The sequence below is a fragment of the Enhydra lutris genome, unplaced genomic scaffold, assembly GCF_002288905.1.
Source record: "Enhydra lutris kenyoni isolate GAN:26980312 unplaced genomic scaffold, ASM228890v2 scaffoldscaffold9, whole genome shotgun sequence".
In the NCBI taxonomy this organism is placed as follows: Eukaryota; Metazoa; Chordata; class Mammalia; order Carnivora; family Mustelidae; genus Enhydra; species Enhydra lutris.
Genome location: NW_019154093.1, coordinates 51,635,189 through 51,661,921, shown reverse-complemented (window position 1 = coordinate 51,661,921; position 26,733 = coordinate 51,635,189). Strand labels below are relative to the sequence as shown.

At 39.7% G+C, this 26,733-nt stretch overlaps 1 protein-coding gene across 1 annotated transcript in view; it reads right to left on the bottom strand.

Moving 5' to 3' along the window:
- Positions 1–601: 601 nt before the first annotated feature.
- Positions 602–26,733, bottom strand: part of LOC111143298 (WD repeat domain 63) — a 67,845-nt gene continuing 41,713 nt past the window's right edge. The window contains exons 17-23 of the mRNA XM_022496946.1: positions 18,984–19,114; positions 14,432–14,495; positions 8,729–8,859; positions 6,513–6,717; positions 4,941–5,032; positions 3,717–3,839; positions 602–876 (exon numbers count right to left, since the gene is read on the bottom strand). Coding sequence (XP_022352654.1) covers positions 736–876; positions 3,717–3,839; positions 4,941–5,032; positions 6,513–6,717; positions 8,729–8,859; positions 14,432–14,495; positions 18,984–19,114 — 887 coding nt within the window. The 3' untranslated portion in view covers positions 602–735. The remainder of the gene's footprint in view (positions 877–3,716; positions 3,840–4,940; positions 5,033–6,512; positions 6,718–8,728; positions 8,860–14,431; positions 14,496–18,983; positions 19,115–26,733) is intronic.

The window sequence follows — 26,733 nt, the reverse complement described above, 5'->3', positions numbered from 1 at the left end:
AGAATTGCTGCTCTTCTTCTCTTCGGTGTCCTCTTGGATTTGTAGGTGTTCAGAATGGTTTGATAACTATCTAGTTGAACTCCTGTAACCTGATGTCATCTCAGTCTCCTACTCCTTCCCAGATGTCAAATTTTATCCCCCCCCCTTTTTTTGCATCCATTTGGTATCATAAATTCTCTCCTTTAATCAGTCATTATTTTCTACAGTTACATTAACCTTGTATTCTCTGGGTAAATCCAACACGATCTTTAGGTATCCTTTCTTTATACATATGTTCTTGGATTTAATTTTCTACTACTATATTTAGCACATAGCCCTACAATCTGCACAGGGTCCTATGGTGGGGGGGGGGAGCACTGTTTGGAGGGAAAACCAAAAGCAACATGATAATTGAGAACAAAGTTTGATTTCCACTTCTTTCTGGGAATAGGGGCTCTAAATGCTCCAAATAGATGTCAAGAACTGGGGGTGAAGGGATTACTATAGGAAAATGAAATTTTGTTATTGGTAAACTTCATATTCAGTAGAAAGTTTAGGACACATTTAATCCAAAAATCAAAACAGATCTTATTGTTATAAATCAAGTTTTAATAGCCGTGAAATAAATATTTATAAGTAAACCTATTTAATGTTTAGTTTGCTAGTTCTTACATAAAAATCCTTACATAAAAAATAATGAATAAAAAGAAAAGAAAGTCCTACAAAGGCCCCAAAACACCCCTGCAGGAAGCTTTTCTACAAGTCCAAGAACGACATTGTCTCTCTCACTTTGATGAAGCCAAGGTTGGTGAGGATGCTCTTTTCCAGTTCTAAGTAACTCTCGTAGTCCATTTTCAATTCAGCCTCCAACTGTTCCTTTGACTTCTGATACGTTTTCTAGGGGGAAAAGCCAAATCATCCCAATAATGCACTGATAGTCAGAAATACCAAAGAAAAGAAGGGGCTGTTTTTGAGCAGTTGGCCAAGCCACTGCCCTCTGGGAGCATTTTGCAGGAGGGCAGAGGGCAGGAGGGCATCTCTGGCTCTGGGAGGGAGAGGGGCAGCTGGCTCTGAAGGGGAGTGGCAGAGATAGAGTGGAGAAGTGTGTGCAGATCTCTGTGGCTTGGGAGTCCCTTGAATGTCTCCTCATGGAGTCTGCTTTTGCAGAATTGGGAGGTAGGGAATACATGGCTCTTTGATACCTCTTTCTCAAAAAGAAAGAAAGAAAGAAAGGGAGGAAGAGAGAAAGAAAAAAGGAATCCCTTCTTCTACTTCTTTTAGACTTCCTTTTTCCCCCATGGTTCTTGTCTCCCTTGTAGCCTGGAGTGTGGATAATTGACTAGAGTTTACAGAATTCCTTTGAATTCCTCCCTCTCCTAAGTCCTATTTAGATGGGCTTAGAGATCACACAGAAGCTGCTACTTTTTCTAGCTTTGGGTTGCCAGCTGAAATTCTAGTTAGAAAAACTCCCATTTCATGTGCTGTTTGAGCTGTAATTAATATTATTTTTCAGGAAGTGAGCTGTATCCAGACTTGATATTTGCAAAGAGGTAGGTGTATGGTTTCCTTCTGATGTGGGGTTGATGCATACAGCCTCATCCCTGGCAATTCCAGGACACTCGTGAAGGCCAGCCTTGCTGGATGGTTGTGTGATCTTCCCCTGACTTCTGTAATCATAAGAGTAGATGCTTCCTACCATTTTCTATGTGCCGCTTACTGGCTAAGTACTGGAAATGTTTTAACTCACTTAATCTCCACTACAGTCCTCTGAGGTTGTTACAGTTTTTCCCATTTTCCCTTTTATCAGCAGTTGATCATTGGAAGGTATTTCTCACTGATATTAGTTGTTTTTCCTTGGTGACACTTTCCATGTTCTAAATGTGACAGAGGAGCCATTTTAAATCCATTCGCTTATCCCCAATCTAGTTGGGGATAACGTTAGAGAAAACGTGAGAAGTGGTAGCTCTAATTTAAAGAGGGTACCATGTCAGGGCACCAGGGGGGCTCAGTTGGTTAGGCATCTGCTTTTGGCCCAAGTCATGATCCTGGGGTTCTGGATTGAGTCCCATGATGGGCTCCCTGCTCAGCGGGTTGTCTGCTTCTCCTTATGCACCTTCCCCTGCCTGTGCTCTCTCTCACAAATTAAAAACAAATTAAAAATCTTTAAAAAAAAATAAAGAGGGTAATATGTCAAATGGAAATGAAGCTACAGGAAGAAATTGGAGATGTTCTGGAAACTCAAGTATGTGATACAATTTCAAGATATGATTATTATATTATTCAGGTGTTTTAGAAGTATTTCATATGCAAATAATTTTCCACAAGTCTACTGGCTTCCAACTGATGTGGATGATTAGGAACCATCATTGTGGTATTTAAACACTCACAGTAATCATGGGTAATTGCGGGCGTAAAGGAAGGGTGTCAGTTTACCTCCCACCACAGAATTTCAACCAGTGTTTGTGAGTATACAAAAGAACAGACCAAGACCAGTTTTTTGTAGGAGGGAAAATGATGAAAAGTTAATTGATTGGTATTCTTTGTACCTTGTCACCACTAAACAATGCTTTTGGAATGAGGCCTTCTGCTTGTATTACACTAATGTGTATCTATCAATAAGTGATAACGTTAACATTAAGAATTCCACATGCTCATGCTCCCACATGAATAACTGTTGGAGGAAGTTATATATTTGCCTGTAAGAAATCTATAAATGGGACCAGTGGTGAAATTGCTGGTGACAAAAGGCCTAGGTAGGGAATGTGCAAGAGAGAAGCAGAAACGTGGACTGAGGGGACCTCTGCTGAGAGAGAGAGAGAGAGCAACTGAATTCACAGAATATCCAAAGGCCCCAATCCCAGTGGGCAAGGGAAGGCCGACAGGGTTCATATCAAACAGAGGCTGGGAGACAAGAAGGTGAGGGCCTTCAGAACTTTAGGTTCCTTTCTGGTAGAAAGGTGTGTCCTCTACCAAATTCTCCTCTATCTCAAATTTTATAGTTCCCTAATATTATACTAAAGTTCCTATCCATCTGTCTGCATACTGGTTCACATTTATTGAAAGCCTACTCTTTGTCAGGTTACAGAACTGAAAGACTAATCCTAAAAGGTAGCTATCAGTATTCCCATTTTAAAGACAAGAACTGAAGCTCAGCAGGGATGTGAGCCCTGCTCCAGATCTCATAGTTAGTAGTGGTCAGTGGAGTTGAAATTTGAGCCCGTGTGTCTTGACTCTATATTCCACTCTTTTTGCACTACCTGCTTTTCTTTAAAAGAAGTTTTTTTTAAAGTAATCTCTCCACCTACTGTGGAGTTCAAACTCACTTCTCCAAGATCAGGAGTCAGAATCTCTCTGGACTGAGCCATCCAGGTGCCCCTTATACTACCTGTTTTAAGTTGTTATTCACCAGATGCTAAAATTCTGTTCAATGGAAGATTCCAAATTTTGAATCGTTGTATCTATGAATGATATTCAGATGCCTTTGTATCTAAAGGACTTTGAAGTTATGGAAAACTTCAGAAAGTGAAGTTGGATAGAATCTACTAGGTGTCCAACTGACAGTTGTCACTCATGGTAATCTAGGAAATGAGAGATATGCCCTCTTGACTGTCATGAGAACAAGAGAAGAATGTGGGAAGCCATAATTTTCCCATGCAAACTGTGGAATAAGCCAAATATACATATTTCCACTGGGGTTAGTAGAAGGCAACAGCTTTTGTTTCAGAAATTTCACTTACAACTTTTTTCTTCTCAAGTTCCAGCTCCATTTCCTTCTTCTCTTGTTCACGGATTTTCTTGCGTTGCTCTACATATTCCAGATGCTTAACTTCTCTTTCGAAGTAGTGGTTCATGCTGGATACCTGTTAAAATCCCAGGCCTGTGAGAGGGGTGCCCATGTAGAAATCCCATATTCTTCACAAGGCTCTGGAAGAATTCCTGCTGTAATTCACTAGCTGGCTATCTGCTTTGGGGTACCACTTGTAGGCCCACTACCAGGGGAGCTAGGCTCAAAGTGGGGCTACTGTGCTAAGGTGCAGGGCCCTGCAAATTGGAGGATTCCATGAAGGGAGTGGGATTGGAAGGAGAGAGCAGAAAAAAAAAAAAAAAATATATATATATATATATATATTTTTTTTTTTTTTATAAAAGAAATACTCAGGGATGGCTTTTTCCCTTTTCTTGCTTCTCACTTCTAAGCCTGAGGAAAGTCTCATATCATCAACCAGATTTGGAAAACCCAGATGAGAAGATCAGTGTAAACCCTAGAGGGACAGGAAGGGGAGCTGAGTCCTGGAGGACTTTGTGTGTGCACGGAAGAACAGAAGCAGCGAAGTCAGCAGAGACCTTTGGCAAAGCGGTCAGGGGATGGAAACCTTTCTGCTTGCCAGAAGTAGGCTAACACTGGGACTTGTGGCAGATTGAAATCTATATATTTAATGTCGGTTGTATATATATATTACATATTTCTATTCACTGATTTTCTTTTTATCACCTTATTATTAACATTACCTGAAACCTGTGGGTGGTGCCCATGGAAAGGCAGAATATTGCCTCCCCCCCACCGGCCATCTGCCTATAGTCCACCAAGTTGGGGGAAGATGGGGTGGAGGTGGGCAATGGAGAGATGTATCAAAATGTCATCTGGGCCTCTGGGAAGGGCATCACTGAAATAGGAGTCCCGTGCTTTGGTTACAATCTGAAAATAACATCTTACGAATCCCTAAATCCATTCTCTTCTGACTCTGGGCTTCATTTACTCCCTGGCTGTCTCTCTCAGCGCATTTGTTTTTCTGTGGTTTCAAGCTACTTTACTCATAAAACAGAAATACATTCCTTATTTGGGATTGTAGGATTCTTTTGTTTTCTTACAGAGCAAAAATGCTGTCATTTCTGAACATACTTTTAAAACACGCCTCAGCAATTTCTGGTCAAATAAATTCTCAGAGCCAAAAGGTACTGACCTCATTGGTGGAAGGGTGACTTAATGTCCAAGGAATTTCCAATATATGCAGTGTTCCATAATAATCACCTATGGCTATAAATTGCTGCTTAGCTGAAAGATCCAAAAAATGGGGGAGAAAACAGAAAGTCACCCTGGAGGTTAAACATGAAATGTGGCTTTTCTTCTTCTCCCAAAAGACCTGCTGTGGTTATGATAATCTTGGCATCTTCATCAGACATTCATGACTGATGACAATATTAGCTAATATATAAAAATCATTTTTTCCAGTTGATGAAATGAAAGCCGAGACCCTGAGCCTTTGTCAGCCACCCTGCCCAACTCAAATCTTGTCTTCTTGGTGCGCACGTAAGGAGTGTGGCTCCCAGCTGAGGTTGACCGTCTGTGTGGCTGGGCTACTGGGCAGATTGGAGAAGAAAGTGGGGATAGCACAGGGAAAGATTTTCAAAGAAAAATCATGAAGCCAGTTTTCACCAAAGACTCAACAAGGGCTGAAGGATACTGTTATCCAGATGAATTTCACAGACACAGCCAGAACCAGGTTTCTTATTATAAAAACAGATCACTTCTTTTGATCATTGAAAATGGATATAAAACACAAATGTGTTTAAGAATTTTCATTTTCTAGTTTATCATATTTTTTTTCTTTTTCTCATTTTCAGAAGGTTTAGTTTAAATTGTTAAATCCTAGACTCATAATCCTTGTATACAAAAGCAATGTTTCATAGCAAAGATGGAAAAACTCACATTTGGTGACCCATAAGTTTAAACGATAGCCAGACTGACACTCTAGAAATTCTGAAGACTGAATTTCTAAACATAATGTTTATGAGACAAAAGGATAGAAAGACAATTTTATGCCTGCATGCCTTTGGAAACAAAGGCTAATTTCTTTTAAAAGACGCAAATATACTGGGTTTACATAGGAAGTAGTGCTTGGGTAAAACAGAGAAATTGGGATGAAGGATATAAATTACTTTTTCCAAGGACCACATCCTTGAATTTCTGCTTGCTTTATGTAGTTTTTTCCTCATAATTAGCTCAAAAGTTAAAAGTTTCAATTGATAAATGACTCCAGAGAGTCATTTGATCTCATGAAAAGAATTGCTTGACACTGTCCAGGGAAAAGCCACAAAAATGATAAAATATTGAAAATTTGTGACATAACAAAAAATTAAAGATACAAGAATTACTCTATTTGGGAAAGAAGCAGCAAAAGGTACCAAAGATTTGGGGATCACCCTCTCTGACTTGGAGAAGATAAGAAGGGTGCTTTTCATTGTGTAGTTTGTTCAAAATCAGCCTTTTCTTGTCATACTAATTATGCCTCAGAAATAATTGTCGATAAAGAAAATAATGAGAGAAACTCAAGTTGTACCCAAAGTTTGCATGCAAGAAGGAAGGGAAGAGAAAGGATGGGATAGGATGGGCAAAACTTGAAGAAAAAAATATTGGAGACTTTTCTTCAAAATTTCTTAAAAAAAAAAAAAAAGACCAGATGAATGTCAAAATGTGCCTGAGTTACCACCCCCCCAATAAAATAACTTAGGTCAGTTAATTAGAATTAACACACCAGAAAAGGTCCAGGGGTTGATGTAGGTGATCATAGTTATGCAGATGCTTTGTGACAGGGCTGGCTCATGAGTTTTCTCCAGAAGGTCCCAGATGTCGATGTATCCATCTTCTCGGCCAACGTAGAAAACTCCAGGCCTTGTCAGGGACCAGTGTCCTGCGGTGTACCTTTTTGGTGCACAGGATGACTGAAGGAGGGGTCCAATCTTTAAATAAATTGTTAAAAGGACACATGAAAACTTTTGTTATTGCCTGAGGTGTATTCACAATGATTTCCTTCAAGTATAACTCAGATGGCTACAATCATGGACCAGCACAATATGTCCACTCTGAAGTCTTAATTCTTTTTTTTGTAGGATTTTATTTAATGCCAACTCTTTTCTTTCCTGTGTGTGTGTATGTGTGTGTGTTTTATAACCCTTTCCCCCTTATTTTAGTTGCTGAAAAGATCAGACTTTCTAGTTGAGCTGGAGATTGGTAGATGTTATATAAGCAAAGATTAAAAGGAAATTCTACCCATACTTTCATTTTGCTGTCAGGTGTCTATTTCCCATGGAGATAACTCTAGCAGCCAAGAAAAAAAGGAAATAAAAAGTCCGTTCCAGCTGTGAGCTGCATCCAATGGCTTGTAAATATTGTTTGGAAGAGAGTTTAGACCAGCAAAGCATTACAAGGTCAGCTTCTCTTTTCTTTACCATGGGGGTAATTTGCCCTCTTTGGGAGGTGTTTTTTGTTTTCTTTTGTGTGTGTACATGTGCCTGAATTTATTTTTTAAATTATTTTTTAATTACATATAATGTATTATTTGACCCAGAGGTACAGGTCTGTGAATCGTCAGGCTTACACACTTCACAAAATGTGCTCTCTTCTTACTGTCATGCCCTACCTGACAAGCAGGTGTACTCATTTATCTACTTATAGCTGCAGAGACTAAACTAAGCCATGGAGCTATCCTGTCCTCTGAGACATGCATGAGAAACTTCCCTGTGGGGAATGAAGAATATCTCAGATTCATGGACTCCTTGTCCTGTTCTTGCACACCTTGCCCAGCTCCTTCCATTTCTGTGGATAACCAGGTTCTTGGTCCCTGAGTAGTCTACAGACGATCTTGCCGAATTTTATTTTTCTTTCAGAACAAAATTGATACCTATTCACTCTAAAAAAAAAACTGGACATACTGAAGTACATTGGTATAAAGTAGAAGTCCTTTTGTGGATGGGCACTTTAAGTAGTTTCCAATTGTTTCAATGGCGAACTCGTACATAAATTCACACAAGTATTTATGTAAGTCAGAGTCCCAGAAGTGAAAGTGTTAGGTCAAAGTGTATATATATATATACATTTTTTCATTGTATATATACAATGTATATATACAATTTTATAATTTTATTTAAAGAATTATATATTCTTTATTGAAGAATATATGTATATTTTTATTCATTTTATTCAAAGAATATATATTTATATAAATGCTATATATACAAATATACATTTTACTTTTATAATATACATATTACTTTTATAATATACATATTACTTTTTCAAAGAATGTATTACAGCTATGAAATAGATATATATTTCAGATTTTGATAATCTTAAATTGCACACCAAAGGGACCTGTCATGCTGAATTCTCCCCACCCTTGCTTCACTGGATTTTATCAGTCTTTCCAGTCTTTCCAGTTTTGGGCAGTTTAGCTTCTATTTGCCTGGAACCTGGTCCTCTCCTAATCCTGACTGCCAGAGTCCCGTCTCCGCCTAACTGTGGCCCATGCCTCTCTCTGGTCTCTTGGCAATGGACCCCTTAGCTTTCTTACTCCCACTTTCTGAAGCTGCAGACATATTCCTGGTGCAGAAGCAAAGGTGACAGACCCAGAGCTTCTCCTTGGGCTTCACAGTAAAACCTACCGTGTATTTTAAGGGGAGGAGAAAACATAAAGCAAATCAACTCCCACAAGACAGATTTTAAAGAAAAGATTAGGTGTTAGAGAGCAAGAGACTTGTAAATACTGTTTCCTTCCCTCAGGGAAGAAAGGCAAATGGTTGTGTTTTCAAAAGGCATACAGTCTGCTGGCAAGCCGCAACCCAAGCCATCTGTTCTAATTTCTCTAAAAAGTGTCCCCACGGCACTGTTATGTCAGAACAGCCTGTTGTTCCCATTGTCTTCCTCAGTAACAAAGGACCACACACCCACTCCTCCATTTTTCAGGCAACTCACCATAACACCTTCTTTCCAGATGGCCACGTTCCATCCCCCAATGGTGAGGATAATGTCCTTGTAAAAAGGTGACCTCTGAACAGTGTGGACGGCTCCATCATGGACAGTGTAGAGGCTCACTGGCTTCTTTGCTGTTGGGATGGAAAAGGCCATTTCATCTTTAATAATAGTGTTTATATTCCTACATGAAGAATGGGCAGAATTCCAGTGGATGGATGATTAATGGGATCCAAGCGTAGATAACAAGAGGTCAGTTGGGGTAAATGAATCTGTCAAGAGACAGCTCTTCCTCTTTTTATGGAAAGTCCAGGGACTTTCCTTCAAGGCTGTTTTTCTAGCTCAAAGGAATACTTCATGTTCTTATTCATTTGCTCATTCACTAACTCACTTGGTTGGTCAAAAAATATTTGTGGATTGCCTATAAGTATCTACAGGTACTATAGATGTCTGGGTAAACATTGGTTAATAAATGAACATGATGCTGCCCCCATGGAGCTTACAGTTTAATGGGAAAGAGAGATACCTGATAAACAATCCAAAATCCAATAAGCAAATCCCAAAGTATGTAATAAAACATGTTAAAAGTGTTATGGTAGGAAAAATTACAAGAAAGAGTAACAAGAGATGTCCATAATTTAGACCGAATGGTCAGAAAAGGCTTCTCTGAAGATGAGACATTTAGTTCTAAGTAGCACTTTGATGTGGGAAGATTTTAATGTGGAGAGTATTCCACACAGAGGGAACAATACAAATCAAAGTCCTGGGGAGAGACGTGCTTAGTGCCTTTGTAAATTTGAGGAAGGCAATAAGACCGAAGTCTGGTAATCCCAGCATGAGACATATGAAACAGATGGGGACCAGGAGGGCCCAGACCATACAGGGACTTGTAGGAAAGGAGTTTAGATTATATTCTCCACATGAGGTGTTTCAATGAGTCCTTTAGTCCAGGAGACAATCTGACTGATTTCCAAAGATTCTCTGGCTGCTGTGAAGAGAACAAATTAGAGAGAGGTAAAAGGAAAGAGGAGACACCCTAGGAGGTAGTTCTGGTAAGAGAGCATGGTAGCTGGGTTGAAGGTACAATGGACAAAAGTAGATGATCATGAAATACTTGCAAGCTGAACTGACAAAACTTACAAATGGCTTAAATAGGAAGGTTGAGAATGATAGGTTTCTGGTAGGACCAGCTGACTCCATGGAGTTTCCATTTATTGCAACTGGAATCAGGTTTAGATGTTAAGCTCAAGAGTTATCTTTAGTCTCTGCTCCAGCCTGTGGGTCCTCCTTTCCCTTAGGCTGTCTACCTCACCATTGTTTGGGTCTCCTTTACCCCAGACCTGGCTGCTCCCTATTTTTTGCTGCCCACGCCCACCTCAGGGATGGCCATAAAGAAAATATCTGGCTACCTTATGTCCAAACCATGAACTTACGGTGAATCCCATCATTTTCATAGCTATGAAAAGCTGGATTTTTTTCCCCTCTCAGAACCCCAGTGAGATATTAAGCAGAAAAAATCCACTCATATGAGGTATCTACAGTAATCACATTCAGAGAGATAGAAAGTAAATAGTGGTTGCCAGATGCTGAGAGTAGAGGGGAATAGGGAGCTAGTGTTTAATGGGTGCAGAGTTTCAGTTTTGCACAATGGAAACAGTCTTGGAGATAGGTTGCATGACAATGTGAATGTACTTTAATAGTTCAGAATTATACACTTAAAAATGGTTAAGATGGTACATTTCACATTTATGTGTATTTTATCACAATTTAAAAATTTTATATAAAGTAAAAATAAACAAAAAATTTAAATGTAGCTTTCCTGGATTAAAAAAAAAAAGACTAATTTTTCTCCAACCGAAGTCCTATCCTGAAGATAGCATAGGAGACTTATGTCTAAGGCCATCTTGAAACAATCTGGAAGATTCCTGGGAAGTCCGGAAAGCCCTGGAAACCAGCAGCTTCCTTCTTGTTGCCACTGTTGTTTCTCAGAGCCTGGTTTTCCCTTTCTATAGTGGAACTTCCCTAGACACCACCTCACCCTGGTGAGCAGGGCCATCCATGAGTCTGGAAGCCCTCTGCAGAATGTAATGATTACCAGTGATAGCAAGATCAACAACCACCAAGATTTATACTTTAACATATTAGATGTTTTCAGCCCATATCTTTTCCTTCCTTATGTCCTTTTAGGGACCTTTAGTTCCATCTAGTAATGGATAGAGCTGTCTTTAAGTTATTAAATGGAGTAGCAGAGGCCCCAGGCCAAGTTGCTATGAGAAATTTACAATAAACAAAGAAGTAGTTTCCAGAATCATTATCTAATGGAGGATTCAGTATACTGATGTGATTAAGAGTGCAGATGGCCTAGGTTCAAACCCTGGCGATGCTGGTAGCTACCCCTTAGGGTTGCTGTGAGGATTAAATGAGCTAATCCATGGAAAGTACTTGGAAAAGTGCATGCTGCAGGGCATCTGCTGATCTGTGAGCAGAATACATGAAATAATTATGTCAGTTGTTATCATTCAACTCTCATTTCTTGGCTTGTCACGTAGATCATCTGGAAATTTTGATTGATTTAGCCTTCTTTATCACACAGATCCCATTCAGGGTACTGTCTTTCAGAAGCTCTTTCCTAGAGGGAGGAAATTCTCCTTCCTGCCTTGTTGTCGATAAGCACATGGGGTCTCTAGGAAATCAAGAAGGATTGCGTCCCAGTAATTGCCTCATCTTAACTCAGGTACCCTCCATGGTGTTGATGAAAAACATCAGACTGGTAGCTCTCAAGGAAAACATTGCCAGTTCACGGATGTAATTAGGATAAGCAGTGCACAGTTTAGAGGGTCTGAACATCAACTTTCTCTGAGCTTCAGCCATTATCCAATGGGAATAACAGTATTGTATGGCTTTCCATGTGGCAAAATGCTTGACTGATTATTTTAAAGTATTTTAAATTGTTATGAGGATTTCAAAGTATCCTTTTAGTAAGTGGTTATAGCTATTTCCTTTCCTTTTTTTTTTTTTTTTTTTTTTGGCAATGAACCAAATGCCAAGAAAATAAAAGCAACACTTCTTCTTTTCCAACCTACACCCCATTCGTCACAGAATCCTGGCATGTTGACTGCTAAGTCTCTCTCTTATTTCCTCTGCTTCACCATGCCTACACTGAGTCCTCTCCATCCCTCATCTAGATTCTTGCAAGTGGTCATCCTACTTCCATTGTAAGTCCCACCAATAAATTAATCCAGCCCCTGCTCTCATGCCAGAGTGATATTTTGATTATACTGGTGGCACTAGGATAAAGGTCAAAGCTTAGTAAGTACTCAAGACTCTTAGCCATTTGGACCCAATTGTCTTCCAGGCACCCTGGCACCTTCCTGCTACCCTCTCTATTGCTATACTTTAGTTAGGAGAGCTCCCTGTTTCTTAATTGTCCATTGCTCTTTTGGGTTTCCATGTTTTTGCATTTATTATTCCTTCTATCTGGCATGTCTTTCTCCAATTGGATATTACAATCTGCCCTTCAACACCAAGCTCAACTGTCTCTCTCTTCAGTAGGGCCCTTTCTTAATAACGCAAGAGAGTTGGTCCCTTCCTGGTTTCCTATGTCACTTTGTGTTTGCTTCTGGCCATAGTGTCCTCATTTGTTCATGTGTTAGACTTTTCTAATAGATCACAGAAATCCTTTGGGGGAGGATAATATCTTGTTCATCTTTATATCCCTAGTGCCTGGCACAGAATAGATTCTCAATAATGATTTGATGAATGAATGCAAGTAAGAAAGAATAAGGGTCATCTTGGTGGCTCAGTCAGTTAAGCATCCAACTCTTGATTTCGGCTCAGGTCATGATATTGGCCCATGAGCTACGTGTGGGGCCTGCTTAAGATTCTCTCCCTTTCCTTCTGCCTCTCTCCACCCCCTGCTCAATCTCTCTTGCTCTCTCTCTCTCTCAAAAAAGAAAGAAAGAAAGAAAAAAGAACAAACGTTAGTGAATTTCAATCATAAAGCTCTTGGTTTTTAAGTTTATTGTCATTGGTTATTCTACAAAGGAAATACAATTTAAAATAAATAACTAAACCTGTTTGTCAGGGTCTGCCTCAAAAGCAGTTTAGGAAGCTGGCACCATGGTAAGGCCCTAAGAACACCTCTGAGTCCAGGAAGAACTAGTGTAAGCAAGAAATGGCATCAGGGTCTCAACTTGTGTCCCAGCGGTTCAGTGGAGACAGCTGCCAGGTGCATGCACCCATGCACAATCATTACTCACGAATTATCGAATAAACAGACACATGAATAAGCATAAAAGTAGCTGAATGTAATTCATTATATCCAATATATAATTTGAGTTCCACTTTAAATCCTGGAATTTAAAATAAGTGGAAAGTATAAAATCAGTCTCAGTTCTGCAAGCACTTGACCTTACTTTGGGTCACATCTAATTCTCTCTCGATGCCCTCCTCTTAGCAATAACACACATTTGGGTTTCTGGTCAGAGGTTCTATGTCAGAAAACTAGGAGTGCTTTCGTTTCCGGATTAATATGGCTACTCTGGAGGCAATGCCCAGAAAGCACACCTTCCCAGGCCTAAGGCAGACTCCAGTCTGCAGAGCCAGACTCAGTAGATAGAAGTGGAGGGGGTGAGGTTTGAGGCAGATACCTGAGACCCAGCAGCAGTCCCCTGCAGGCTCTATCTCTGACCTCTGACCCCAATCAGTCAATCCCATGCCCGCTTGTCCTAAGATCAGCTCCCCTTCTGCAGACCTAGCCTGGCCCCTCCACCTCACTGCTCCACGGAGTGCTAGCTGTCCCAGCAGTGGCCTCTTCCTGTGCTTACCATCATTCCGCATTGTGAAATGTGGCTCAAATACATTTTCATGCCATGATCAAATCCAAAGCTTGAGAGTGAGCAGCTGTAATCATAGTGAACCTCAGGGCTCCAAGCTTTGACAGGGAGCTTAGCTTATTAGGGAACCTGAACTCTTGATTCCTGCTCCCAGCCAGGTGTTGTCCCCACACCTCTTCCCAGCTGCCCAGAGTCTGGATACCAGTCCCAGCCCGAGAGGAGGGTCCTGTAGTTACTTCTTCATACTGTTCTGACGTCATCAAGGTCATTGTAAATTTACTTTATAATTCGTATATTTTTCATTTAGCTGAATTACCAAATTGTGGAATTATGAAACACATTTTTTTAAATTTAATTGTCCAACTATCTTAGTCATTTAAGCATCAGTAGATCAGTACTCCTCAAATCGGGGGTAGAGGTAGAAAACAAATCACCAGGTGAATCGTATTGAAAATCCGTATTCCAATATTCAGCAGGTCCAAGGTTCTGCATTTCTAACGGGTTCCCAAGTGCTGCTGTTTGAGGCCCTCACTTTGAGTAAGTACAGAGACAGGACTTTAGTGCCTTTCCTCCCATCAGCAAGGACAGGGTTACTCAGCACTTTGTAAAAAGGATTAACTTAGGTACCCCTGGGTAGCTCAGTCGTTTAAGTGTCTGTGGCTCAGGTCATGATCTCAGGGTCCTGGGATCAAGCCCCATGTCAGGCTCCCTCAGGACTCCTTCCTGTTCGGTGGGGGAGTCTGCCTCTCTCTCTCTCTCTCTCTCTCTGCGCCTCCCCCCTTCTCATTCTTCTCTTTCTCTCTCAAGTAGGTAAAATCTTAAAAAAAAAAAAAAAAGGAATAACTTACTCAGAGCAATCATCAAAACTTACTCATCAATCGGCCAGTTTCAGGGTCTCTTTCCATTTTCCAATCCGTGTATATCACTCCACCTTCCTAAAAATATTACAGCTTTCTGATGAGTCCAATGACAGCTGAAGGGACTAAAGACCTCATATGTGTGTCCTGAGACTGACTATGACCCAAACAAGCACAAAGCAACAGGTTAACTCAGTCAAATTACAACTTGATACAGTGGTGGGGAGGGGGGAGGCGGGGAAGGCTCAAAATGATTACTTGCTTTTATATTGAACAAGAAAATGAAGTTGTTGAATTTTTATGTACACATAGTAATGTGGAAAACACAGGCATTTATGGAAATAATCTATGTACACAAGTTCCAACTGCTGGGTTCCTAAATTTTTTGTTAATAGGAAATTTTCCCAATGGACTAAAAGCTCCAGGAAAGGAACCCATCCTACTTCTTCAGTGATTTGTTCTCAGCATGATACAAAGTCAGTACTTAAAAATATTTGTGGAGTAAGAGAGAAAAGGGGAATGTAAATTGATAATATGGTAGCATTATTTTTAAAGTTGAGAACAGGAAACCAAGTTCCATTTAAGTAACATAACTAGGAATAAATATTCTCCCTCTCCTTATGGCCATGGTAAGGAGAAGGGAAGGCAGCAGGACCTGGTGTAAAAAGGCAGAAGTAGCCACACACAGGGAAAAGACTCAGAACCCGTGAACAGCAGAGGTAGGAGAGGTTTAGAGGTTTGGACCCACGACCCAACTAATAGAGGGAACACAGAGACTCGGAGAGGTTAAATGACTTCTTCAGGGTCACCCAGATGCTGACTCCTAATTCCAGTGTTTTTCTCTCTGGGTAATAAAAGGAAAACACAGAGCAGGGTGTATAAAAAGAGGAGTTGGGAGGCCTGGGAATATGGCTTAGGATGTGTAGGCGAGGGAGAGGCCAAGGGAACACATCTGGCCGGTGCCCACTCATTCACTCATCTGTGCTTTTATTCATGAACACACGGAGCAAATGAGGACTGTGTTTGGTGTTGGAAATTCAGAGTCGGAGGGCAAGCCCTCCCTCCACTCACCACTCATGTGCCCAGAGTCTCGGAGGGCGCAGACAGACCGGGCTGCATTCAGTGCTCACACCTTGCCTTTGGCCGTGGCACCTCCCCCGCCCTTATCACTTAGTGAGCACACGGTATTTGCCTCGGTGTTAGGAACTATCTGCATGTGACCCAGACTCCACCAGAGTCCAATGAGAGTCACTGATATCTCCTGGGTCCCACAACAGATACGTGCAACACCAAACAGAACCAAGTCAAAGAGAAGCAGCTTGAACCAGGTTCATAAAGACGTGTTGAGTGCCCATCCTATCAGCAGCCACCTAGCTGGGAAACTTCCCGACCGTCTCCATCCAGTTACCCTGTACTCAGAATTCTCCTCCTCCTCCCCTGTGCTGACATTCTTGGCCCCACTGCTCATGCCCTCTTCATCTCTGGGTTGGCCCACTTGAAATCACTGCCTGCCTGGCCTGTCCGCCTTCCTGGCTCCACTCCCTCCCGCTTCAGCCCTGCACTAGCCAGTCTAGAACCCAGAGAGGTTTCCCTTATTCTCTCTAACCAAAGGAGATGGATCAGCCATGTCAGGTGTTGGTAGAAGAGCATTCCACTGGAATGTCAGCGCATGGTGGGGGGGATTTTGTCTCTGTTCCCTGGGCCAAACAGTGCCTGGCATATACTATATGCTCAATAAATACCTGTTGCATGATGGATGAAATTAACTCTAAGGAGGGCAAGGGCTCAAACAGCAGAAAAGAGTTTGGGGTAGAAAAAGAAAGACAGGGGCGCCTAGGTGGCTCAGTGGGTTAAAGCCTCTGCCTTCAGCTCAGATCATGATCCTAGGGTCCTGGGATCAAGCCCCACATCGGGCTCTCTGCTCAGCAGGGAGCCTGCTTCTTCCTCTCTCTCTCTGCCTGCTTCTCTGCCTAGAGTCTAGATTTTATTCATGTATGACTCAGTTGTCACTGAAGAGTTTAAGCACAAGGTGTCATACTTAAATTTCTTTTTTAAGATCTTGTGATCATTCATCTTTCTAAATCTGTCACGTCCCTGCTTTAAAAACTCTGGTGTGACAGAGACAAATAATATATGATTCTACTTACATGAGGTACCTAGAATAGTCAAATTTACAGAGACAGAAGGTAGAATGGTGGTTGCCATGGGCTGAGGGAAGGAGGGAATAGTGAGTTATTGTTTTAATGGATACAGAACTTCAGTTTGGAATGATGAAAACGTTTTGGAGATAGATGGCTGGGAGAGTTGCTCAACCACATGGCTGTATCTAATAGCATTGGATTATACACTTCAAATTTGTTAAGAACGTAACTTGTTATTTATATTTTTCCAGAATTAAAAAAAAATATTAGAAACCTAAGTTATAAAAAATTAAAAGCCCAAGTTACAAAACAAGTATCTGTTTGGTCAGTGCCTCATTGCTTATCAAATGTATTTCACATTCCCTAACATGGCAGAAAAGGCTCTTTGGTTGGATCTCAATCTGGCATCGAAGGTACAGCGTTCCCTCTTGCACAAATGATTTCACGATCTCCAGGCAAATCCCAGGCTTCCGTAATTCCAAAGTATCGTTCAGGCTGTTACTTCTGCTGGGAATTGCGCTCTGATCTTTCAGATGCCTCCTTGACCTCCAAAGTCCAACCTGCTAACAGTCTGCATTCCCCAACCTCCCTGTCTTATCCCTGTGGCTTCTGGATGGGCATTGGCTGGATAATGCTCTTAATGTCTCTGCTCCTTAACTAGGCAGTGAACGCCCTGAGGACAGGGGCTGTGCTGTTGATTCCTGTCTGATCTGGGGTCTGGTGCTGTGCCTGGTGGCCAGTATGCTCTTGAGAACTGGTGTAACCAGCTAATCCCTTCATAACGAAAGTGTGAATGCACAGTGCATTCCAGTGAGACTAAGCTACGGCATCTTCGTATGGTTGCATGGCTTGGGGGGAAAGCCCTTTATTTTTAGGGAAAAAGAGTTATGAGTGAAAGGGCATCTCTGCCTCTGTATGTCTGTAGATAAAGTTCTGAGCCTCATTTTTTCATCTGTAAAGTGAAGATTAATCCCTACAAGATTATTAGGATTTTGTAAAAGATTTTATTCATTTATTTGACAAAGAGAAACACAGCAAGAGAGGGAACACAAGCAGAGGGAGTGGGAGATGGAGAAGTAGGCTTCCAGCTGAGCAGGGAGCCCGATGCGGTACTAGATCCCAGGACCTTGGGGTCATGACCTGAGCTGAAAGCAGATGTCCAATAACTGAGCTACCCAGGTGCCCCAGACTATTAGGATTAAGTGAGATATAATTTGGAACAAGCACCTGGCACAGACCTTGCTATATAGAAAATGTCCTATAAGTGTAAGCTCCCTTTGGTTATTTCAGTAGGTGCCCCCAAATGGCAGCCATTATCATTATTATAACCAGTTGTTTCTTAACTTTTGAATTGAGTGAGTTTTGCTACTCCCTTTTGCTAACTAACAAAGCAATATATTTTCTTAGTAGATCTCTAATATTCAGCATGGTTTCTTCTATATGGTGTGGGTGTTCAATAAATATTTGTAGGTCGATCAATAAATCATTAGTAAAGAGGGTCATACTGAATTTTATAGATTTTTTTCACATTCATTAGGAATATTTTAAATTTGAATCTGAATCATCAAGATTAAAAAATCCAATGTAAATGAGTATATTAAAATATGGGAAGGGGTATAAATATTATAAATCTTCATAAAGCAAATATACAGTAGAGGTTGTAATGAAACAGAATAGAAAAGTGGTTGCCAGGGTGGCGGTGGGGGTGGGAGAAATAGGAAGAGGCTGGTAAAAGGGTATAGACATTCAGTTGTAAGATTAGCGAGTTCTGAGGACAGAATAGAAAACATGGTGACTATGGGGCGCCTGGGTGGCTCAGTGGGTTAAGCCTCTGCCTTCGGCTCAGGTCATGATCCCAGGGTCCTGGGATCGAGCCCCGCATCAGGCTCTCTGCTCAGCAGGGAGCCTGCTTTCCCCTCTCTCTCTGCCTGCCTCTCTGCCTGCTTGTGATCTCTGTCAGATAAATAAATAGAATCTTTAAAAAAAAAGAAAGAAAGAAAGAAAACATGGTGACTACAGTATAACACTATATGATTGAAATTTGCTAAGAGTGTATAACTTAAATGTTATCACACACACGTGCACACAGATAAATATGTGAGGTGATGGATGTGTTAATTAACTAGATGGGGGAAGTCTTTCACAATGCACACATGCATGAAATCACCATGATGTACACTTTAAATATTTTACAACTTTATATGTCAAATATGTCTCAATAAAGCTGAAATTAAGAACATATATATAATGAAGACTCTCTCTCTCTATATGTATATATGTTTGTTGGTTTTTATGTTTGTTTGTTTGTTTTCCCATGGGTGATACAACCTAGATATTATATATATATACACATATATGTATACACACATATATATGAAGACTGCATATATAATGTATATATAAAACAGCAATAATTCTAACTCACCTCTGTTCCCGCAAAGAACTTTGTGCAAAAGTCCTCTATTGGCTTGAGTTGATTGGCCAACCCAGCTTCCAGATTGTGGTATGGGTTCATCTCTCCTTCATTCACTGCTTTGCTCTGGGTTAATATTTTGTCTTTCAGAGGGGTATGAATAGAAGAAACATATTTACAGTGAAAGACCTTTTAAAATATGGTTAGCTTATTTTTTCTGTCCCTTGCTACACACATCTGCTCCATTCCCTCCCCAATGTGGTAGGCATAAGTATAAACATCTTTAGACTTCTAATTTAGCAGTAGAACACTGGCTTTCAAACCAAAGCATATGCAGTAACACTTGCATGTAAAATTGATCAAAACCTGCCTTGCTGTGATTAAAGCGTTCCCTGATGGGAAGGGGGAGACCCCTCTACCTACTTTCAGGGGCTCCAAAAAGGTCCATGGCACACAGTTTAAAAACCAGTTCTACATTATTTATATCATTTCAAAATTATTGACAGTAAAAATTGGACATGAAATATATCCTCTGGATTACATTACTCTTGATAGTCTCAGTAAGATTCTCAAATTAGAAACTTGTGTCATTTTTATTCAGTTGGCATCATATGCAAATTTTTCAAATAATTCAATATTAGCCTTTTAAGTGTCAAAAATGATCTAATTTCTAAAAAAATAAATCCATCTAAAATGTATTACTTGTTTTTCATAAGCACAGCACATGCATGGACTATAATTTAAAGTTTTCTGATTAGCTCAGGTTTATTCCTTAAGAACATCAGTGACTGTACGATATACTGTAGCTGTAACTAGCCATGCAGACAGAGCATAGTTCATCTGGGAGCTACAATTCAAACACCATCTGGAAATTCTTTTGTTTTTAAAAGTATCTGATGTCATCTTGTTTTAAAACAAAAGTCTCTTTATGAGCTAAAATTAATGTTATTTACTGAAGCTCTGGAAAATAGTGAAAAGCATGAGGAAAATAACAAAAATCATTCTTTATCATATTTCTCAGAGGTAACTACTATTGAAATATTTCCCTATAATTACATTTCTGTGTGCATATGTGTGTGTGTGTGTGTGTGTATACATATATATATATATTCTGTGAATATATAAAGATTTTCTTTTAATTGAGTCTTATAGCTTTGCGTCCTGCTTTTCTGTTCTCTTAAAGATATTATCTTGGGCATATTCCCAGGTCACTTATTAGTTTTAAAAAAATGTGATATTAAATTTCTGGGAACCCTACTCACCACATTTCAATATTTCATCATCTAGGTTATATCACCCATGGGAAAACAAACAAATGTAAAAACCAACAAACAAATATATAAGGGAAAACAAACAAACAAATGTAAAAACCAACAAACAAATATAAAAGGGAAAACTAAAATAGAAAAAAACCCTCAGGTCTGCTAAAAATATACATTCCATTTTTTAAAGATATAGCATAATTATGGACAAAAGTAAAAAAACAATTATGAGTTGCACCTGGGTGTTTCAGTCAGTTAAGCTTCTGCTTTCGGTTCATGTCATGATCCCAGGGTCTTGGGGTTGAGCCCCTCATTGGGCTTCCTGCTCAGCAAGGAGCCTGCTTCTCCCTCTCTCTCTGCCTGCCACTCGCCCTGCTTGAGCTCTCTCTCTCTCAGATAGATAGATAAACTCTTAAAAAAAACAACCAATTACGACTTTGTTGGTACAATCAACTGGCACTACCTTTATTAGAGATCTACATGCTTTGGGCCTGTAGATCCTTTCCCAATAAATAAGATACCAAAAACAAGTATTGAAATAAGTCAAACATGAAACCAGACGTTTAAATAGCTGTATTACAAAGTGTCAATCAACATTTCAAAAAATAACTAGGTACATTTAATCATGTTGTTCTTTTTTTTAAAATATATTTTATTTATTCATTTGAGAGAGAGAGAGAGAGACAGAGCACAACCAGGGGAGAAGAGGGAGATGCAGACTCCCAGGACCTGCAGATCATGACCTGAGCTGAAGGCAGAGACTTAACCATCTGAGCCACCCAGGCATTCCAATATTGTTCTTACAAAATGATATTATTTATGTCAAATTCTTCATGCTCATTTCAATATGTTTTTCTCTTTTTAAATGATATACATTAATATATTAGTATCAGTAGAGTATATCATAGTAGGGTAGAACATGCATATAATTTGTAAATAAATAAATGCTCGTTGGGAATATGTGTTAAAAATTTTCTGTTTCCTGAGGGGTGCAAGGTGGAAGAGTTTGGAGCCCTCTGGTCTAACAACAGGAACCAAGAGCCTGATCCAGGGGTCAGTACAGGTGATGCAAAGGAAGAGGCAAATGTGAGATGTGTCGTAAAGGAAGACCTAGTTATCCCAAGAGAGAGACTGTATGTAGGGACCTGAGGAGAGAGACAGGGATGAGTCAAGTTCTGTTCTGGTCACACTGACATTGAGGGACTAGACTGGGTTCAAACCCAGGGGATAGCAAGAGGAGAGGTGGAGGATTCTCAACAGAGTAAGAGGGGACTGAGTTACCAAAAGAGGTGAACAATGAGGAAAGCACACTGCTGAAGTTAAGAGTCTGAGGGACATTCATGATGAGAAGGCAGCAGGGAAAGAAGACTGAGGAGAGAAACTAAGTATCAGGAAAACCAAAAAAGCCAGGGCACGGGCTCCGAGAAAAGGGGCTTAGTTGATAGTGTTTATTGCGATGGAGTTAAAGAGAACAAGGCCCGAGAAATATGGGATCATCTGTGAGTAAACTGTGTTTACTCAGACTTGACAGGAATATCCTACCTCATCCTCATAGCATCCATCCATGGATTTCCATCGCCAGAGCCTGGGACACTAACAGCAGCTAACATTTACTAAATGCTTACTATGTGACTACATGCCGTGTACTCAACTGTGTGCTGGCCATGCGCCTGTTCACTCAGTCCTCGCAGTAACTCCTGAGGGGGTTAAGCACTAATTCTCCTTCAAGGATAGACAACGAGCTCTTCTTAGAGCTGTCTATGTATTAACTCATTTTATCTTTACAGTACTCCATGAGGTATTACCTTCACTATTTACTTCCCTTATTTTCACATCTCTCTTCTCAAACAGCTTTATTAAAAAAGGAAGGTTTATTTTAAAAAGGAAGGCACAGAGAGGTATAGTAATTTGACCTGGTCAAATAATAAATGGTGGCTTTGGAATTTAAACCCAAACTCCAGAATCCACATTTAACTACTATGCCACGGTATTCAGAAGAATATGACGGAGGATCTGAAAGCAATTCCAATTAGGAATTCCGAAAACATTTAGGGAAAAGTCTTCTGTAACAAAATAAACAAAAAGAACATGTGAAAGTGAGCGCTCAGAAGGGCACGGACTACTTTAGATCTAACATGGCACAGACTAACACAGACTGGGAAAAAATAACATGGCAGGTGAGAGCCATGTGGCCGGCAGCCACTAGGTGGCAACACAGCGCCGGACAGTGAGCCAGACCCCTGTCCTGACGGTGGGATAGCGTGAATTTGGGATTCTTGGTGGAAGGCTGAAGGAAAACCAATGTAGGCTCAATAAACATAATATGCTCAACAAACATACGAGTGTATTCTAGGCAACAGGTTCAAGTCTGGTCAGAGTAGGTGCATAGCTGGCAATGTGTCCTAAGGGGATTCAAATTACCATAATGAGATTTCAAATAAAGTTCTGAGAGCTGGCCATTTACAGGAGGCAGGTCATGACCGCAGTAACTGCCTTTAGTGATCAGAGGCATGTGTTAGCAAGATACACTGAGATTACCAAGAAATTTAATTTTCTCCAGGACTTGTGGGATTGTCTGCAGCGTGGACTTCTGAACACACATAAAGGGACAGAGCCAACCACAGCCTCAGCTGAGAGTCAAAAAAATTATCTGTCCATTCCCTTTATGAACCGATTTAGCCAGTATACCTTTCTCTGAGAAATATCCACAAAATGACCTCGTCTGGAAAGAGAACATTCGTTTGATGGGGAATATTCCTGTTGGATGACATTTGGGTCGTGCTTCAAGATTCATTTTAGATAGGTCCTTCCTTAAGTGAATATAAGATATGTATCTATCACACCAGAAGGTAAGTTCCACGGAAACAGGGAATTATCTTTTCACAGCTATGTCCTTAGAGCCTAGCACTTTGCAAGAGTTAATACATGTCTTGAATAAATGCAGATATAAGCATAGAGATAACAGTGTAAAAATTGTTCTTTAAAAAATTCAGGGATAACAATTCCTAAATCACAACCAAGTGGAGTTTCTCCCAGGAATCCAGACTAGTTTAACATTCAGATATTAATCAAAGTAATTCTCCATATTAATAAGTTTAAAAAGAAAAAAAGCATGTGATAGTCTCCCAAAATGCAGAAAAATCTTTTGATAAAATCCAACATTAATTGGTATTGTAGAAGGGAAATTCTACAAAAACCCTACAGTTAACATCATACTTAATGGGGGGAAGACTAAATGCTTTCTGCCTAAGATCTGGCATAAAACAAGAATGCTCTCTAACCACTTTGCCTCCTGAGGTTTCTAGCCAGTGTAATCACTTAAGAAAAAAGTCATACAGATCAGAAGAGAAGTAAAACTGTCCTTATTATAGATGACATTGTCATCTACATAGAGAGCCCAAATAAATCTACAAATAAGCTACTATAACTAATGTGATTTTAGGAAGATTGTAGGATACAAAATCAATACTCAAAAATCAATTGTGTTTTTTTACACTGGTAATGAACAATCAGAAATTAAAAATTTGAAAGTACCATTTACTAGAGCACCAAAAAAAATGTGAAAGACTTAGAGACAAATCTGTCAAAAGAAGTGAAAGACCTCTACACTCAAAACTATAAAACATCCCTGAGAAACTAATGACCTAAGTAGATGGGGAGCTATACCGTACTAATGACTTGAAAGACTCTATTGTGCAGACATCAAATTCTTGTAACATTGATCTTGTAACACTGAATTTCCAATCAAAATCAAAGCTGGTTTATGCAAGACAAAACATACAAAATTCCCATGGGGAAGCAAGAAACTTAGGTTGGTCACAAAAACTACTTTGAAAAAGAAAAAAGTTGAAGGACTAGCACTAATTTCAAGACTAATTATAAAGCTACAGTAACCAAGACAGTGTGCTATTGGTGTAAAGATAAACAGAGATCAAGAGAACAAAACAGAGAGTTCAGAAATGGACTCTCACATATTTGGACAAGTGATTTTTGATAAAGGTTCAAAAGCAACCCAGTGGTAAAAGGATGTGTTTCAACCACTGGTGCTGGAACACCACACACGAATCAACTCTGATCCATAATTTGTGCATAGAAAAAAATCATCTCAATGAAGATCATAGTTATAAAACTGTAAAACTCCTAGGAAAAAAACCGCAACCTTCAATTATATTCAAAACCAGAATCATGACCTTCAAAAGAACAAACCAATGCACTGGACTTCTCAAAATTAAAAAGTTCTGCTTCTCAAAAGACAGTGTTAGGAGAAGGACACTTAATATATTTTTTTAAAGATTTTATTTACTTAGTTGACAGAGAGATGGAGAGGGAGCACAAGTCGGCAGAGGGAGAGGGAGAAGCAGGCTCCCTACTGAGCAGGGAGCCCAATGAGGGGCTTGACCCCAGGACCCTGGGATCATGACTTGAGCCGAAGGCAGATGCTTAAACCACTGAGCTACCCAGGCACCCGACATTTTAATATTTTAATAGAGTGTAAGTCACAGACTGGGAAAAAATACTTGCAAATCATATATCTGATAAAGGACTAGTATGCCATATGCTAAGAGCTCTAAAAACTCAACAATAAGAAAACAAACAGCACAACTAAAAAATGGGTAAAAGATATGGACACTTCACCAAAAAAGATATATATATGAGTGGCAAAAAAAATACATGCAAATAAGCTCAACATCTTTAGTCATTAGGTAAATATAAGTGAGATATCATTACACCCGTTTTAGAATAGTTCAGTTAAAAAGACTAGCCATACCAGCTATGGAACTCTCCTGAACTGCTTGTTGGAATGTAAAATGGTATAACTGTTTTGTAAAACATTTTGGCAGTCTCTTAAAAAGTTAAACATACACCTGCCATATGATTTAGTCATCCCATTCCTAGGTATTTACCCAGGCAAATAAGAGCACATGTCCATACAAAGACATGTATATGTATATGTACATGTACATGTACAAGCATATGTATATGTAGTAGCCTTGTGTTGAAAACATCACGTTTTATTGTATGTCAATTATACCTCAATAAACATGTTGAAAGTGAATAAGGAAAAAAAAATACTTTTAAAAGATATAGTGATATCCTTACTATCAACCAGATCAAAGCAGTAAGATCCTTGTGATCATCTTTTTTCATTAATTTGAAAAGTAAGAGTAGAGCATCTAATGAGTTACTTTTTAAGACTTGATTTATTTGAGAGAGAGAGAGAGAGAGAGAGAGAGAGAACGCAGGAGGGGGAGAGGAGGGAGGAGGTTCCGGGGTGAGCAGGGAGCCCAACATGGGCTCAGTCCCAGGACTCTGAGCCAAAGGTCGCGGCTCAACCAACTGAACCACCCAGGAGCCCCTAATGAGTTACTCTTTACAAGTTACAATAACCTCACAGTCTTGGTTTCCTTAATCGTAAAATGGTAATGAAAATTCCCAGTTTGCAGGATTGTCATGATGATGAGAATCTGTTTCACACACCATTGCACCCCCAGGGTCTAGCATAAAATAAGCACTTTATAAATACCCGGTAAATGGATTAAAGCAGGTGCAGTATTAGCTAGGACAGAACCTAACTCAGGGCTGGAATTCAATAAATTGTAGCTGACAGTTGAATACAAAGAAGTGGAGGAGAGAACTCACCTTCCATTCTTTCTGGAATGAAGCAGGCCCAAATACATAAAAAACATGCAATGTTTTAAAATTGCTTAGAAAAGGTCTATAAACATTTAGTGATTTTATTTGTTTATTTATTTTTTAGCATGAGGTCTTGGGTTGTAGCTTCAAAGTGAGTTTTGCCCAAGCAGGGCATTATATACATATTATGTTTTTTCCGAGATATTCTGTCATTTAACTGAACATTCAACAATTTATAAATGGAAATCCATTTGACAAGACAAATATTTGGAAAATACTTCAGTTTCTAGTGATTCTTCTACAGTTTCACTGTGCATTGCTCTCGGGGTGGGATATTCATGCACACCTTTATTTTAATAGTTTCGACATTTGTATGTGTACCCTTCAATTACTTCAACAAAGGTGTAAGGGTTGAGTTGAGATAGATTTAAAAGGCAATTGTTATTTCTCTACTCTATTTTATCATGGTGCTGTACAAATATTAATTTTTCCATTATAGTCTGACTGGGAATGGATGTTTTTTTCTTATATTTCATAACTCACTTTGTTAGACTCAAGATATGTTCTGTTCTATAGAATTCTTTGAGCACATACATACTTATAAACACAGCTTTGTAAAATTTTTTAATGTAATGAATTCTCAAAAATATACTCGATAAATATTTATGAGTCTCAACTAAACTGAATTCTATTGTCAAATCTTTGCGTGTGTGTATAGGCAGTTTTAATGTGTTGGCCATAGTTTGTGTGTGTGTGTGTGTGTGTGTGTGTGTGTGTGTGTGTGTGTGTTTTGAGAGGGAGTGATGGGGAAGGGGAGAGAGAGAATCTTAAGCAGACTCCAACATTCAGGCAGGGCTCTGTCTCAA